Source organism: Saimiri boliviensis, chromosome 8 (genome assembly GCF_048565385.1).
Source record: "Saimiri boliviensis isolate mSaiBol1 chromosome 8, mSaiBol1.pri, whole genome shotgun sequence".
In the NCBI taxonomy this organism is placed as follows: domain Eukaryota; kingdom Metazoa; phylum Chordata; class Mammalia; order Primates; family Cebidae; genus Saimiri; species Saimiri boliviensis.
In genome coordinates this window covers 106,915,449-106,929,367 of record NC_133456.1, presented here as the reverse complement: position 1 = coordinate 106,929,367, position 13,919 = coordinate 106,915,449, and the positions used below count along the sequence as shown (strand labels likewise).

Here is a 13,919-nt window from a genome sequence, read left to right as displayed (position 1 = left end):
TTAATAAACCACAGATTAACAGAAATATGATTTTGGATTATGTGTTAGGCCATTCTCATGCTGCTGCAAAGAACTGCCAGAGACTGAGTAATATATAAAGGAAATAAGTTTAATTGACTCACAGTTCTACAAGACTTAGGGAGGCCTCAGGAAACTTAAAATCATGGCAGAAGCAGAGGCAAACATGTCCTTCCTCACATGACAGCAGCAAAGAGAAGTGCAGACTGAAGGAGGAACAGCCCTTTATAAAACCATCAGATTTTGGAGAACTTACTATCATGAGAATAGCATGAGGGTAACTTCCCCCATGATTAAATTACCTCCCACTGGTTCCTTCCCACAACACATGGGGATTATGGGAACTACAATCCAAGGTGAGATTTGGATGGGGACGCAGAGCCAAACCATATCAGATTGGAAGGAGCATCGTGAAAAAAACAAAAATGTGTAATGGGATGATGAGTGGTTTGGAAGAATGCCAAGATGGTTGGGAAAGTTTTCTCTGGGACAGGATATTTGAACGGAGCCATCTGTACAAGCATCTGCAAGGGGAGAGTGTCCTAGGAGAAGGCACTAAACTAAAGCAATGTTGGTAATTGATGGGGATACAGGCAACTTGGGATGGCACAGGTGTAGAGGGAAAGGGTGGAGCTGATTAATTGCTCACTCTGTCTCCTCCATCTGTACCAGAGCATGGTGCTACTTCTCCTCTCACTCTGCATGCTTTTTTCATTACCACTTCCAATTTCTTTTTTTTTTTTTTTTTTTTTTGAGACGGAGTTTTGCTCTTGTTACCCAGGCTGGAGTGCAATGGCACGATCTCGGCTCACCGCAACCTCCGCCTCCTGGGTTCAGGCAATTCTCCTGCCTCAGCCTCCTGAGTAGCTGGGATTACAGGCACACGCCACCATGCCCAGCTAATTTTTTGTATTTTTAGTAGAGACGGGGTTTCACCATGTTGACCAGGATGGTCTCGATCTCTCGACCTCGTGATCCACCCGCCTCGGCCTCCCAAAGTGCTGGGATTACAGGCTTGAGCCACCGCGCCCGGCCTGACCACTTCCAATTTCTTAATTCTTCTCCCTAATTGCTATTAAATTATAAGAACATCAACCTTTGCCAGCAGCAAACACATCTGGAGCCATCTTCCAACACTGAATCATATAAAACGCCAAACCAAAAGCCGTTGGTAAATAGAGGCTGAGAGTATTAAGATTTAGCTTTCATTATTATTAGGTCCATTCAACTAATGTTTATTTTATGACAATTACAACTCATTATCATTACAGATCTTAGTCATAAACTAAGTTATAAATTCACTCCTCATTTATTTCTTTCCACATTAGCTCCTAGGGCATCCTATTGTGACATAAATCACTTTAGCAAAGCTTCATACTAGACCATACAAGAACATAAAAAAAAAACAAAAAACATTAGCTCTAGGGCATCCTATTGTGACATAAATCACTTTAGCAAAGCTTCATACTTGACCATACAAGAACATAAAAAAAAAAAAAGACAGCAAACTTATCTAAATAATGTTTTCCAAGATAATCATACATATTTCAGGAAATAATGATACTTCTTAGTTTAGCATTACTGAATTGAAATTTTTTCATCATTATCATCATCTACTTCTTTGCAAGTATTTGTTCATCTTGCAAAGAAATGTAATCAACAAAATAAAGAAGAAAAGAAGAGAACAAGCTATTTTCTGCATCACGACCAGATTGCTCAGATGTGGCGCCTGGAATACATCACACATGACACTTCTAGCCATGTTTCCAATCATTTGGAACATACAGGTTTTCCTTTGCAATCTGCAAAGCTTCTGGATGCTCCACGCACTGCTGTCAGCAACAGCAGCCGGAAAAGGAACCACACAGAATGTACTCTACCTGATGTCATCTTCTGCTCCAACTCGAGGCATTTAGGTTCTTCTCGAAATTCTTCTTCCTAAGTGCCAGCCCCCACAAACCAGAAAAGCAGGGAGAAAGTAAAAATAATGCATTAATGTGAGGCAATACTTTTTGCAAGCCTACTGATTAATATTAGATCAAGACTTGAAAAAATTAAACCACTCCTTAAAGAACTGAGGCTTTGGACAAGCTACTACAAATCAACAATAAATGCTAAGCAGACTAACTACAGGGGTGTTGGGCTACACAACTCCAGGGTGCCATTCACATGGTAGTATCTATGCATGTTGTCCCTGGACTGGTACAGCCAAGAGGCTCCCTGTGACTGATACATTTAAAGGCACCCATGACTTAGAAATGATGGTGATTAGTTTTTCATAAGATTAAATGTCACCAGCATGTTTGAACAAAGAGAATTATGTTTCGTTTTTCATCATTTAGGGAACTCATTTCATGTACTGTTGAAAGCTCCATCACTATTCAGTTATATCTTTATCTCTAAGAAGGTAGGTGTACACATTTGTCTAAGTGTGCACTGGGATGATATTCTTTAATGCCAGTGGCTGCCACTGCAGTAAACTGATAAAAGTAGACCCCATTAGAAATGAGGGAGATAAATTAAGAGGAATATCTAAATTATCCTTTTCTAACTTTGTCTGCAAGATGACTTTATATCAATTCATTTAATTATTTTTCCTTTCATTAAACAAATATTTGTTGAGTGTCTGCTATGGGCTATTTCTGTGGAATCTTTTTTTTTTTTTTTTGAGATGGAGTTTCGCTCTTGTTACCCAGACTTGGGAGTGCAATGGCGCAATCTCGGCTCACCGCAACCTCCAGCTCCCAGGTTCAAGCAATTCTCCCACCTCAGCCTCCTGAGTAGCTGGGACTACAGGCGTGCGCCACCATGCCCAGATAATTTTTGTATTTTTAGTAGAGACGGGGTTTCACCATGTTGACCAGGATGGTCTTGATCTCTTGACCTCGTGATCCACCCGCCTCGGCCTCCCAAAGTGCTGGGATTACAAGCGTGGGTCACCGCACCTGGCCTTCTGTGGGATCTTAATCTTTAGGCAGGATACCTTCTAACATCTCTTGAATTAAATGGCAGAAAGTTACGTCCTCAGCTTTCTTCTTAGCCTGGCAGGAAGGCTACTGTGCTGACTTTGTTCTTTCTAAGAATTTAGCGCAATAGAAGACAGGCTAGACCACAGTAAAGTATATGGGTGTAGGTTTCCATAAATAAAAACTGGGGCTATTCTATAACCAGAGTGAAAAATGGAATTCAAAAACTAATATCATTCATTATAGGAAGACTCTCTCAAATTTGCCCTAAGTTTGCCAGTTCTAGGTAATATCTCATCTGGTTTAGAACTCACCAGACTCTAGAGCTCAGTTAATAACATAATGTTGAGGCCGGGCACAGCAGCTCACGCCTGTAATCCTAGCACTTAGGAAGGATGAGGCGGGTGAATTCCCTTAGTTCAGGAGTTCAAGAGCAGTCTGGGCCACATGGAAAAACCCCATCTCTACAGAAAATACAAAAACATTAGCCGGGTATGGTTTCACCTGCCTAGTAATCCCAGCTACTCAGGAGGCTGTGGCAGGAGAATCACTTGAGCCTGGGAGGTGGAGGTTACAGAGAGCTGAGATAGCACCACTGTACTCCAGCTAGGGCAGCAGAGTGAGACTCTGTCTCAAAAAAAAAAAAAAGAAGAAGAAGAAGAAGAAAAAGAAAGAAATGTCTTTTTCAAAGGAAATTAGTATATCAAAGGGATATCTGCACTCCCATTCTTCTTTCTAAGTGACAGCCCCACAAACCAGTAAAGCAGGGAGAAAGTAAAAATAATGCATTAGTGCATTACTTTTATTGCAGCACTATTCACAATAGCAAAGATGTGGAATCAACCTGAGCATCCATCACCAGATAAATGGATAAAAAGTGATAAACATACACAACAGAATACTATTCAGCCATAAAAAAGAATGAAATTCTGTCATTTGCGGCAACAAGAATGGAACTGGAGGTCATTAAATGGACAAGCCAGGCACGGAAAGCTAAGTATCTGTTTGCCCTTCTCATATGTTCTTATTGTTGTTGCATGTTCTCACTCACACGTGGGAACGAAAAAAGTTGATCTCATGGAAATTGAGAGTAGAATGATAGTTACCAGAGGCTGGGAAGGGTGTAGTGTGGGGAATGAAGAGAGGTTTGTTAAGGGCTACAAATGTACAGCTAGATAGAAGCAATATATTCAAATGTTCACAGCAGAGCAGGGTGACTAGAGTTAACAACAACGGATGGCATATTTCAAAGGAGCTAGAAGAGAGGATTTGAAATGTCCCAATACATAGAAATCATAAACACATAATGAATATCCTAAATGCCTTGACTTGATCATCACACATTCTATGCACATAACAAAATATCACAAGTACCCCATAAATATGTAAAATATTATATATCAATAAAAATGATTTTAAAAAGAAATGTCCTCAATTCATAAAAAGTGGTTTCATTAAATTGCCGTTTAAGTATCAACTTGTAAGTGAATTGATTTCACCTGTGTTGGGAACAAATGTTTTTTCAGAGATTAAAAATCATCTCCGAATATTCATCATCAGAGACCATTTCCAAAAATGTGTCCTACTTTTAAAACTCAAGGAATAGTACTGGCATAAGCAATTTGGATAAACAAGGCCTCAGTTCAATTTTCTCCCATGTATGTGTTATAAGAAATTTTAATGAAAATTGCCTCCAGAATTACTTATTTGAAGGGGGTATGAATTAAGAGTATACCAAAGAATGTGTAAACAACAGAAAGGCTCCGTCACACAGCAAATAAAAGCAGCAAGTCATTTCTTGTTTCACAGGGCCCAACAGAACAGTATATAATGAAAACATGAGTTATTTTATGACACAGTCACAGGGAAAGTCTCTTGAGATGCCAAAATAATCCAAATAAAGTTGTTTCCAAGATGAAAAGACTCTCCCCTTTGAGCCAACAAGGCTGTTTACTTTTTTATTGCTCTGAATTCCAGAACTGTGAAATAACATAGCCCTTTAGCTCTTCTTCAAACATACTTATGACTCTGTCTTAAATAGCCCCTCCCCAAGGTTTCCCTTTGACTAGGGAGAGTTGCAAAGTCCCGCCACAATCTGCAGAGGGAAGGATGAAATGCTCTGGGCTGGAGAGCTCTCAGCACAGAATAAATAAGCATCTGTCCTCAGTAGTATAAGCTACGTTCTATTTAGAGAAAAGAACCTGAGCTCCTTCAATTCCTGTGTCTCTTCTTTTCAGCGCAAGTCTGCAGTTTGCTGAATGCATTCATAGTGGCGTTTTCCCAGTAAAGCTAGAGTAAAATGACAACAGTCCAACTGTGGTAGACAATGTTGATTTTGCTGCCTGCTGTTCACTCACTATCTAGAAAGTGTGTCCTGACTTCCTCGTTAGCCATCTTATCCCATTCTTAAGGAATTGTGGTTTTCTGTGCTCCATGAAACTGATGCCTTCCCCGACATCCCACTCCAGGGGTGGAACATGTGACCCAAGCCTGTGCGCTTCAGTCCGCGGCATTTCCCTCTGATTGGTAGAGTGGTCATGTCGTTGCAAAGACTTTTCTTTAGTTCAGCTAAAGACAGGGTTCTTTGTCCCATGGCCATGAAAATTAAGGCTCAAAGACCATTTGAAAAGGCTTGACAACAATTTGAATGGTGAGCAAGACAAGGTTTTACCAGGTGAAAAGGAAGAAAAGGGGGAAGGGGAAACAGGGACGCTTGCTAGGTCAGAGTCCCCACTAAAGCCCTTCCCTCTTGGCCGTTGGGATCCCAGGTTACACGCGAGAAGAAGATGGGCCAGGCTCCTCCCTGATGGAAAACGCGCAAACTTCCCAAGGCTCCACCCCAAGTGGGCAGGCTGGTTGGAGGTTTTCCAGGGACCCCTTCCCACCTCACTGTCACAATGTGACCCACTTAGGGTTAATGAGACATAATGACGTTTTCTCTGGACTTCTGGGAGAATGACTCCTGTTCTTAAACACTGGCCCTGAAACCAGAGACAAGGGTTGCAGCTGCTACTGTAGCCACACCTTGTTATCATGTGCAGCTGAAACTGAAACCCACACAAAGGAAGGCGGAGCCAAGAGATGGTCCCAAGCTTTCTTCTGTTGATATCAACTAAGCCCCCAATTCAGCCATGCCTGAAGCAAGCTTAACCCCGGACTCTTCCACATAAGCCAGTTAATACACTCACTTTTATTTTTTAAAAAAACTATTTCTTTTTTAAACTAATTCCTATCAGGTTTTCTGTCACTTCTAAAACAACAAGTCCTAGCTCTGATAGACCAATATAAAAACCCTAGCTCTGGGAAGCCAGAAGTCAAGTGTGCTGATCATTGGTTCTGTACCTCACCTGCCATTGTGAGTTTTTTCTTTCTTTTTTGAGACCGAGTTTTGCTCTGTTGCTCAGGCTGGTGTACAATGGCGTGATCTCAGCTCACTGTAACCTCTGCCTCCCAGGTTCAAGTGATTCTCCTGCCTCAGCCTCCCAAGTAGCTGGAATTACAGGAACCTGCCACCATGCCCAACTAATCTTTGGGTTTTTAGCAGAGACGGGGTTTCACCATAGTGGTCAGGCTAGTCTCAAACTCTTGACCTCAGGTGATCCACGCTTGTCAGCCTCCCAAAGTGCTTAGATTACAGGTGTGAGACACTGTGCCCCTCCCCATCATAAGTTTTACAATGCTAATTAAATTGAAGGTGGCCATGATGATGTACCAAGAAGGTACTATTAAAATTTGTCAAACAAATGGACTTTTCATTTAGTCATATGTTGCCACTTAACATGAATATGTCCTGAGAAATGCATCACTAGGTGATTTGATCATTGTGAGAACATCACAGATTGTCCTTACACAAACCTAGGTGGTCTAGGCCTACTACACATCTGGGTTAAATGGATTAGCCTATTTTTCCTAGGCTACAAACCTGTGCAGCACATTAATGTACCAAATACTGCAAGCAATTGTAACACACTGGTAAGTATTTGTGTTTCTAAACATAGAAAAGGTACAGTAAAAAGACAGTTTATGGGGGCAGGCATAGTGGCTCACGCCTGTCCTGTAATCCCAGCACTTTGGGAGCCTGAGGCAGGCAGATCATGAGGTCAAGAGATCAAGACTATCCTGGCTAACACGATAGTCTGTCTAAAAATACAAAAATTAGCTGGGCATGGCGGCACACGCCTGTAGTCCCCTCTACTTGGGAGGCTGAGGCAGGAGAATTGCTTGAATCTAGAGGCCAGGGTTGCAGTGAGCCAAGATCACTCCACTGCACTCCAGCCTGGTGACAGAGTAAGACTCTGTCTCAAAAAAAAAAAAAAAAAAAAAAAAAAAAAAAAAAAAAAAAAAAAAAAAAAGACAGTTTATAACCTGATGGGACCACCATTCTCTAGGGAGTCTGCTGCTGACTGAAACATAGTTATATGTCTCCTGACTGTATTTCCCTTGAGGACTAACCCCAACGTGCCTCATTGAAACCAAACAGTAGGTTTATACTTAGTGAGTTCAAGGTAAGATTTTGGTACAAATTAGTGTCTTTTCCTAAGATTTGCCTGACTGAACATTGGTGGAAATAAAGAAAGAAGAAAGGGAAAAAACGGAAAAGCATGAACCAAATGCCTTCACTAACACACATCAAGTCACGTTCCTTTGGCCTCACAGTTTGGCAGCACTGGGAGTTAACATTTCACTCTAGGGCAGTGAGTTTAGAAGCAAAAAGGCAGTTTGTTTGAAACAGAAGTAGCATTCCTGACCAAGAATTAAAGAAGCCTGGTTCCATTCTTTTAAATTGACACATAATAATTACACATATTTATGGGTACATGTGATATTTCAATACATGTATACATGTGGAATGACCGAGGCAGGGTGATTAGCCTATGCGTCACCTCAAACATTCATCATTTCTTTGTGTTGAGAACATTCAATATCTGTTCTTCCAGCTATTTGAAAATATACAATAAATTATCGTTAACTACAGTCATGGCCAGGCATGGTGGTTCACGCCTATAATCCCAGCACTTTGGGAGGCCAGGGCAGGCAGATCACCTGAGGTTGGAGTTCGAGACCAGCCTGACCAACATGAAGAAACCCCATCTCTACTAAAAATACAAACATTAGCCAGGCGTGGTGGCACACGCCAGTAATCCCAGCTACTTGGGAGGCTGAGGCAGGAAAATTGCTTGAACCCGGGAGGCAGAGGTTGCGGTGAGCCAAGATCCCGCCATTGCACTCCAGCCTGGGCAACAAGAGTGAAACTCTGTCTCAAAACAAACAAACAAACAAAACAACGACAACAAAAACTATAGTCACTCTGCAGTGCTGTAGAACGCTAGAACCTACTCCTTCCATCCGGCTGTAATTTTGTACTTCCTAACATCCTCTCCCTATTCCTCCTTCCCCCTACCCTTCCCGCCCTCTAGTAACCACTGTTCTCTCTACTTCCAGGATACCAACTTTTTCAGCTCTCCCATATGAGTCAGAACACGTGGTATTTGTCTTTCTGTGTCTGGCTTATTTCACATAAGATAATGTCCTCTGGGCTCATCTATTTTGCTGCAAATAACAGGATTTTATTCTTTGTTAAAATGTCTGAATAGTATTCTATTGTATAAGTACCTCATTTTCTTTATGCAGTCATCTGCTAATGGACACTCAGGCTGACTCTATATCTTAGCTATTGTGAATAGTACTGCAATCAACATGGGGGGGTGGAGATCCCTGCCATGCTGCTCTCCTTCCCTTTGGATGCATACCCAGCAGTGGAATTGCTGGATCATGTGGTCATTTTATTTTAGCTTTTGGAGAAAACTTCATACTGTTTTTCATAATGGCTGGACTGTAGGAGCTCCCCTTTCTCCATAGCCTTTCCGGAGTTTATTTTTTGTCTCTTTGATAATTGCCATTTGAACTCGGCTGAGACGATATCGCACTTTGGTTTTGATTTGCATTTCCCTGATGATTAGTGATGGTGAGCATTTTTTTTAATATACTTGGCCATTTGTATGTCTTCTTTTGAGAAATGTCGACTCCAATCTTTTGCCCATTTTTAATCAGATTATTTTTTGTTTTTGTTTTGTTTGTTGCTATTTGCATTCTAAGAGTCTCTAGGAAAAGACGGTATCCACATGCAGCAGAATGAAGGTAGACGTCTATCTCTCACCAGACACAAAAATCAACTCAAAATGCATCGAAGATTTAAATGTAAGCCCCGAAGCTATGAAACTAGTAGAAGAAAACATAGGGAAAGCACTTCAGCAGATTGGTCTAGGCAAACATTTTATGGATAATATCTCAAAAACAGTCAACAAAAGCAAAAATAGATAAATGAGATTATATCAGTCTCCAAGGCTTGTGCACAGCAAAGGAAGCAATCAACAGAGTGAAGCGACAACCTGCCGTTTGGGAGAAAATATCTGCAAAATATTCATCGGACAAGGGAGTCCCAACCAGAATATACAGCAGCTGTGTTTTTTAAACCCCTTCTCAGCACTGCTCCCTGGGGGATGGAGTCCTTCAAATTGCTTATGTACTCTTTATAATATAAAACCACCACTTTTTTTCTCTGAAGTCTGGAGAGACATGTGTTTGCCAGTCCTTTCCTTTCTCTGAACTAGGAGATTTAGGACTCAGATCCTTAGGTGGGTGTTTCAAGAGCTGGAGTGCTTAGTGTGAGCACAAACTCCTCTCAGGCTGGTGGTGAGTTAATAATTGACTGTCTCATTAACTCTCCAAGCAAGTTAGTTAAAAGCCAGGCCACCAGGTAGCAGCTACAGGTATGTTTTGTCAACTCCTTCCAAGGGGAAACAGAGTTGTTTGTTTTGTTTGGTTGAGACAGGGTCTCACTCTCTTTCTGTTGCCCAGGCTGGAGTGCACTGGTACAATCTTTGCCCACTGCAGCTTTGACCTCCTGGGCTCAAGTGATCCTCCCACCTCAGCCTCCCAAGAAGCTGGGGCTATAGGCATGTACCACCACACCTGGCTAACTTTTGTAATTTTTTTTTTTTTTGGAGAGACAGCGTTTTGCCATGTTGTCCAGGCTGGTCTCGAACTCCTGGGCTCAAGTGATCTGCCCACCTCAGCTTCCCAAAGTGCTGGAATTACAAACATGAGCCATCATGCTTGGCCATGTGTGTTTTTAAGCCTGTTCTCTGAACTGATCCCAGTGGTATAAAGTCTCTGAAAGTACTTGCATGCCCATATTAAACTCCTGGTTTCTTTTCCTACACACGTGTATCTAATCCCCTCTGTTCTTGTGGTCGGTGCCTTAAGTGTTACACCATGGGAAACATGGGATTAGAGCCCTTCATGTGGGGCTCAGACCATCCACCCGCTAGGAATAAGCAGGTGTTGGGAACTCCTTTGGCGCAGTGGTCAGGGTGCGTACTGCACCTAAGTGTGCCTCAGCTTTTCCTGTCCATCTGATATCAACCATTCCTCAGCTGTGTGGTGGGTAGGAGTCTCTCAACTGGTCTCCGACTTTCAGAGGAAGTAGATCTGTGAGTCAATCCTTATTTGGTGCATCTGTACATGGAGGGAGCTCAGTAGCTTTCTGTTCCGTTATACTCCCAATGTCACCCAAGGCCTGGTTCTGTTTGTCCGCACCTGTCACAAGTCTATGACCGATTAATGGCCTCAACTTCTTTCATTTGGAAAATGGGTCCCAAATGAAACCCAACCCTTTCAAAGAAAATTGAATTTTAATTTTAAATAAATGTTTATCACGAAACACTGAAGGAATTTTCGGATTCTTTCTATTAGGAGCCATATAACAAAGAAAACATCTTTCAGTTGATAGCTTTTTATTTTATTTTATTTTATTTATTTTGAGACTAAGTCTCACTCTGTAGCCCATGCTGGAGTGCAGTGGTGCGATCTCAGCTCACTGCAGCCTCCACCTCCTGGGTCCCAGTTCAAGCAATTCTCGTGCCTCAGCCTCCCAAGTAGTGGGGACTACAGGCACAAGCCACCATGCCCAGCTAATTTCTGTATTTTTAGTAGAGATGGGGTTTCACCATGTTGGCCAGGCTGGTCTTGAACTCCTGACCTTGTGATCCACTTACCTTGGCCTCCCAAAGTGCTGGGATGACAGGAGTGAGCCACCACACCTGGCCACTTTTTATTTTTTCTCATTTCAAATAATTCTGGATTTGAGTCTCAAGGGTAGGATTCTGTTTCAAAGGACACAGGTGTTTTTGAGGCCCTTCATGTAGATTTAAAAGTGCCCCCACAAATGTCCCAGCAAGTTAACGTGTTAAAGCGCAGAGTTCTATTACAACTTCCCCCACAGCCGGGTGCAGTGAATCATGCCTGGAATCCCAGTACTTTGGGAGGCCGAGACGAAAGGATCGCTTGAGCCCAGGAGTTCAAGACCAGTCTAGGCAACACAGTGAAACCCTGTCTCTGCAAATAACAGAAGGAAAATAGCCAGATGTGGTGGTGCATGCCTGTAGTCCCAGCTACTTGGAAGTCTGAAGTGGAAGGATGATTTGAGCCTGGGGATATGAAGGCTTCAGTGAGCCGAGATCATGCCACTACACTCCAGCCTGAGTAACAAAGCAAGACACTGTCTCAGAAAAAATAAAAATAAAAAATAACATACCTAGCAGCAGCATCTAATTCCACATTTTGATAGATATGAAGAGTCTCTTATTGCAGGTAATTTAGAACCCAGTATCCAACACCCACCAAATTCCAGTACCAAGAGTCTTCCCTCCTGCATTGCATTGCTACTAATAAAAATGTGTTTACTTTTCCATGGGATCTCTTATAGAAGCCAGCTGTAGCCCACTACATTATAGGTTCTTCCAGAACAAAAATTGTGCTTCCTTTTTCAAGCTTCATTCAGAGTCTATACTCTCTCAACAGGTATTTATTAAACAATTGTAAAATGAACTCACTTGTTTACCCACTTGATATCTTTGCTTCATGCCCAACATAGTAACATATCCCACAATAAAAATTCAAACATTGTTGTTTCTAGTAACATAGATAAGTCAGACATTCCTCCACGAAAGCTTTCTGAAGCAGCCCTACCTCCATCTCAAAGTCTACCGCATTCTATCTTTAAAGTATTATATTAACTAAAATGACTTATGTGCTGGCAGTGTGTCGGAGAGACTGCATTGTATGTATGCACTTAATCCTCAACAACCCTCTGTGCAGGTAATCTTATTAATTCTTTGAGGAGCTGAGTAACTGATCCTGCAGGGGATGCTGTGATGTGATACTTGAAAAAGTTGTCCCCTACGAGATTGATTCTCAAAGCTGCAAGAAATACTTTTGACAGACAGCCCTCAGCTGTCAGCCTCCCAGTAGATGGCTGTGGGGTAGCCAGCATCCACTGATTTGGTTGACATGAGAGCAGAAAGACCCGGTCACCTCACTCCAACTCAGGACAACCCTAATGGCCCTCCTCTCTCCAGAGCTTTCTGTGAGGTTGGCTGAAGCCTTCATCAGGACTTCACTGTGGCCCAATGCTGCCCTCTGCCCAGTCTTGCCCTTTTTCTCCTCTTTCCATCCACAAGGGTTGTTCCCAGGAGCACTCCCAAATCAACACTATACCTGCTACTCTCCATTGCCCAGTGGGCTTCCCAGGATCTCATCAACACAGCCAAAGTGATGCTTCTCAAAAACAACAAAAACAAGATTCAAACCTAGGTCTACTCGGCTCTCAAACCCATGATATAAACCACCACACGAAACGCTCTCCCTAATACCAATGCCTCTCTCTTGCTAAAGCTACAGGTACCTGAACCCCACATCCAGAGATTCTGATCCAGGTAGTACAGGTGGTCAGTGACTAACCATCGTGTTTAGGACTGAGGCGCTCCCCAGGACGCAGGACTTTCAGTGCTAAAACCAGGAAAGTCCTGGGAAAACTGGGGCAAGCTGGTCACCCTAATGGGGGTGTGTCCCTGGTATCTGCAATTTCAACAAGCTCCTTGGATATTTCTGGTACACGCTAAAGCTTTAAAAAAAAAGTGGTAATTGATAAAAAGAAGTCCTAATGATGGGCAAGTGTTTTTCCACTACCATCGTCAAACTCTATTCTGTATTAGGCACTGTCTTTACAGGGCAATCTGTTTTACTAGATATTATCATCCCCATTTTACAGATGAGGAAACTAAGATCAGAGAAATCATGGTGGCATATGCCTGTAATCCCAGCTACTGGAGAGGCTGAGGCAGGAGAATCGCTTGAACCCAGGAGGCAGAGGTTGCAATGAGCTGAGATCATGCTGCTGCACTCCAGCCTGGGTGACAAAGACTCCATCTCACAGAGGCAGTGAGCTGAGATCATGCCGCTGCACGCCAGCCTGGGTGACAAAGACTCCATCTCACAGAGGTTACATGTAATGTCGGATGATAGCATTCAAAACACTAAACAGCATGAATGGCATGGGATACCAGCTAAGCAAACAGGATGGGCCCCAGAGTCCTGGGGTACAGGCTTAACCCTTTAGTTCCTGGACCATGCAGAGTTCAGAGATCCACGAAAGGGATGATGATGAAAATGGACACCACTAACCATATCAGAGTCTCTGGGTGTGGGATCCAGGTGCCTCTAGCTTTTTGTTTGTTTGTTGTTGTTTTTGTTTTGTTTTGTTTTGTTTTTTGTTTTGTTTTGTTTTGTTTGAGATGGAGTTTCGCTCTTGTTACCCAGGCTGGAGTGCAATGGCGCGATCTCGGCTCACCACAACCTCCGTCTCCTGGGTTCAAGCAATTCTTCTGCCTCAGCCTCCCGAGTAGCTGGGATTACAGGTACGCGCCACTATGCCCAGCTAATTTTTGTATTTTTAGTAGAGACGGGGTTTCACCATGTTGACCAGGATGGTCTCGATCTCGACCTCATGATCCACCCATCTCGGCCTCCCAAAGTGCTGGGATTATAGACATGAGCCACCGCGCCCGGCCCTCTGTAGCTTTAACAAGGGAGAGG

General features: G+C 42.7%; 1 protein-coding gene across 2 annotated transcripts in view; it reads right to left on the bottom strand.

Annotated features, from left to right (window-relative positions):
• The window catches only part of FAM107B (family with sequence similarity 107 member B), a 278,237-nt gene that overhangs the window by 147,411 nt on the left and 116,907 nt on the right, over positions 1 to 13,919 (bottom strand). For both annotated transcript variants that reach the window (XM_003930623.4, XM_074405004.1), the window contains exon 3: positions 1,899 to 1,956. In XM_003930623.4, the coding sequence (XP_003930672.1) occupies positions 1,899 to 1,956 (58 nt within the window). The remainder of the gene's footprint in view (positions 1 to 1,898; positions 1,957 to 13,919) is intronic.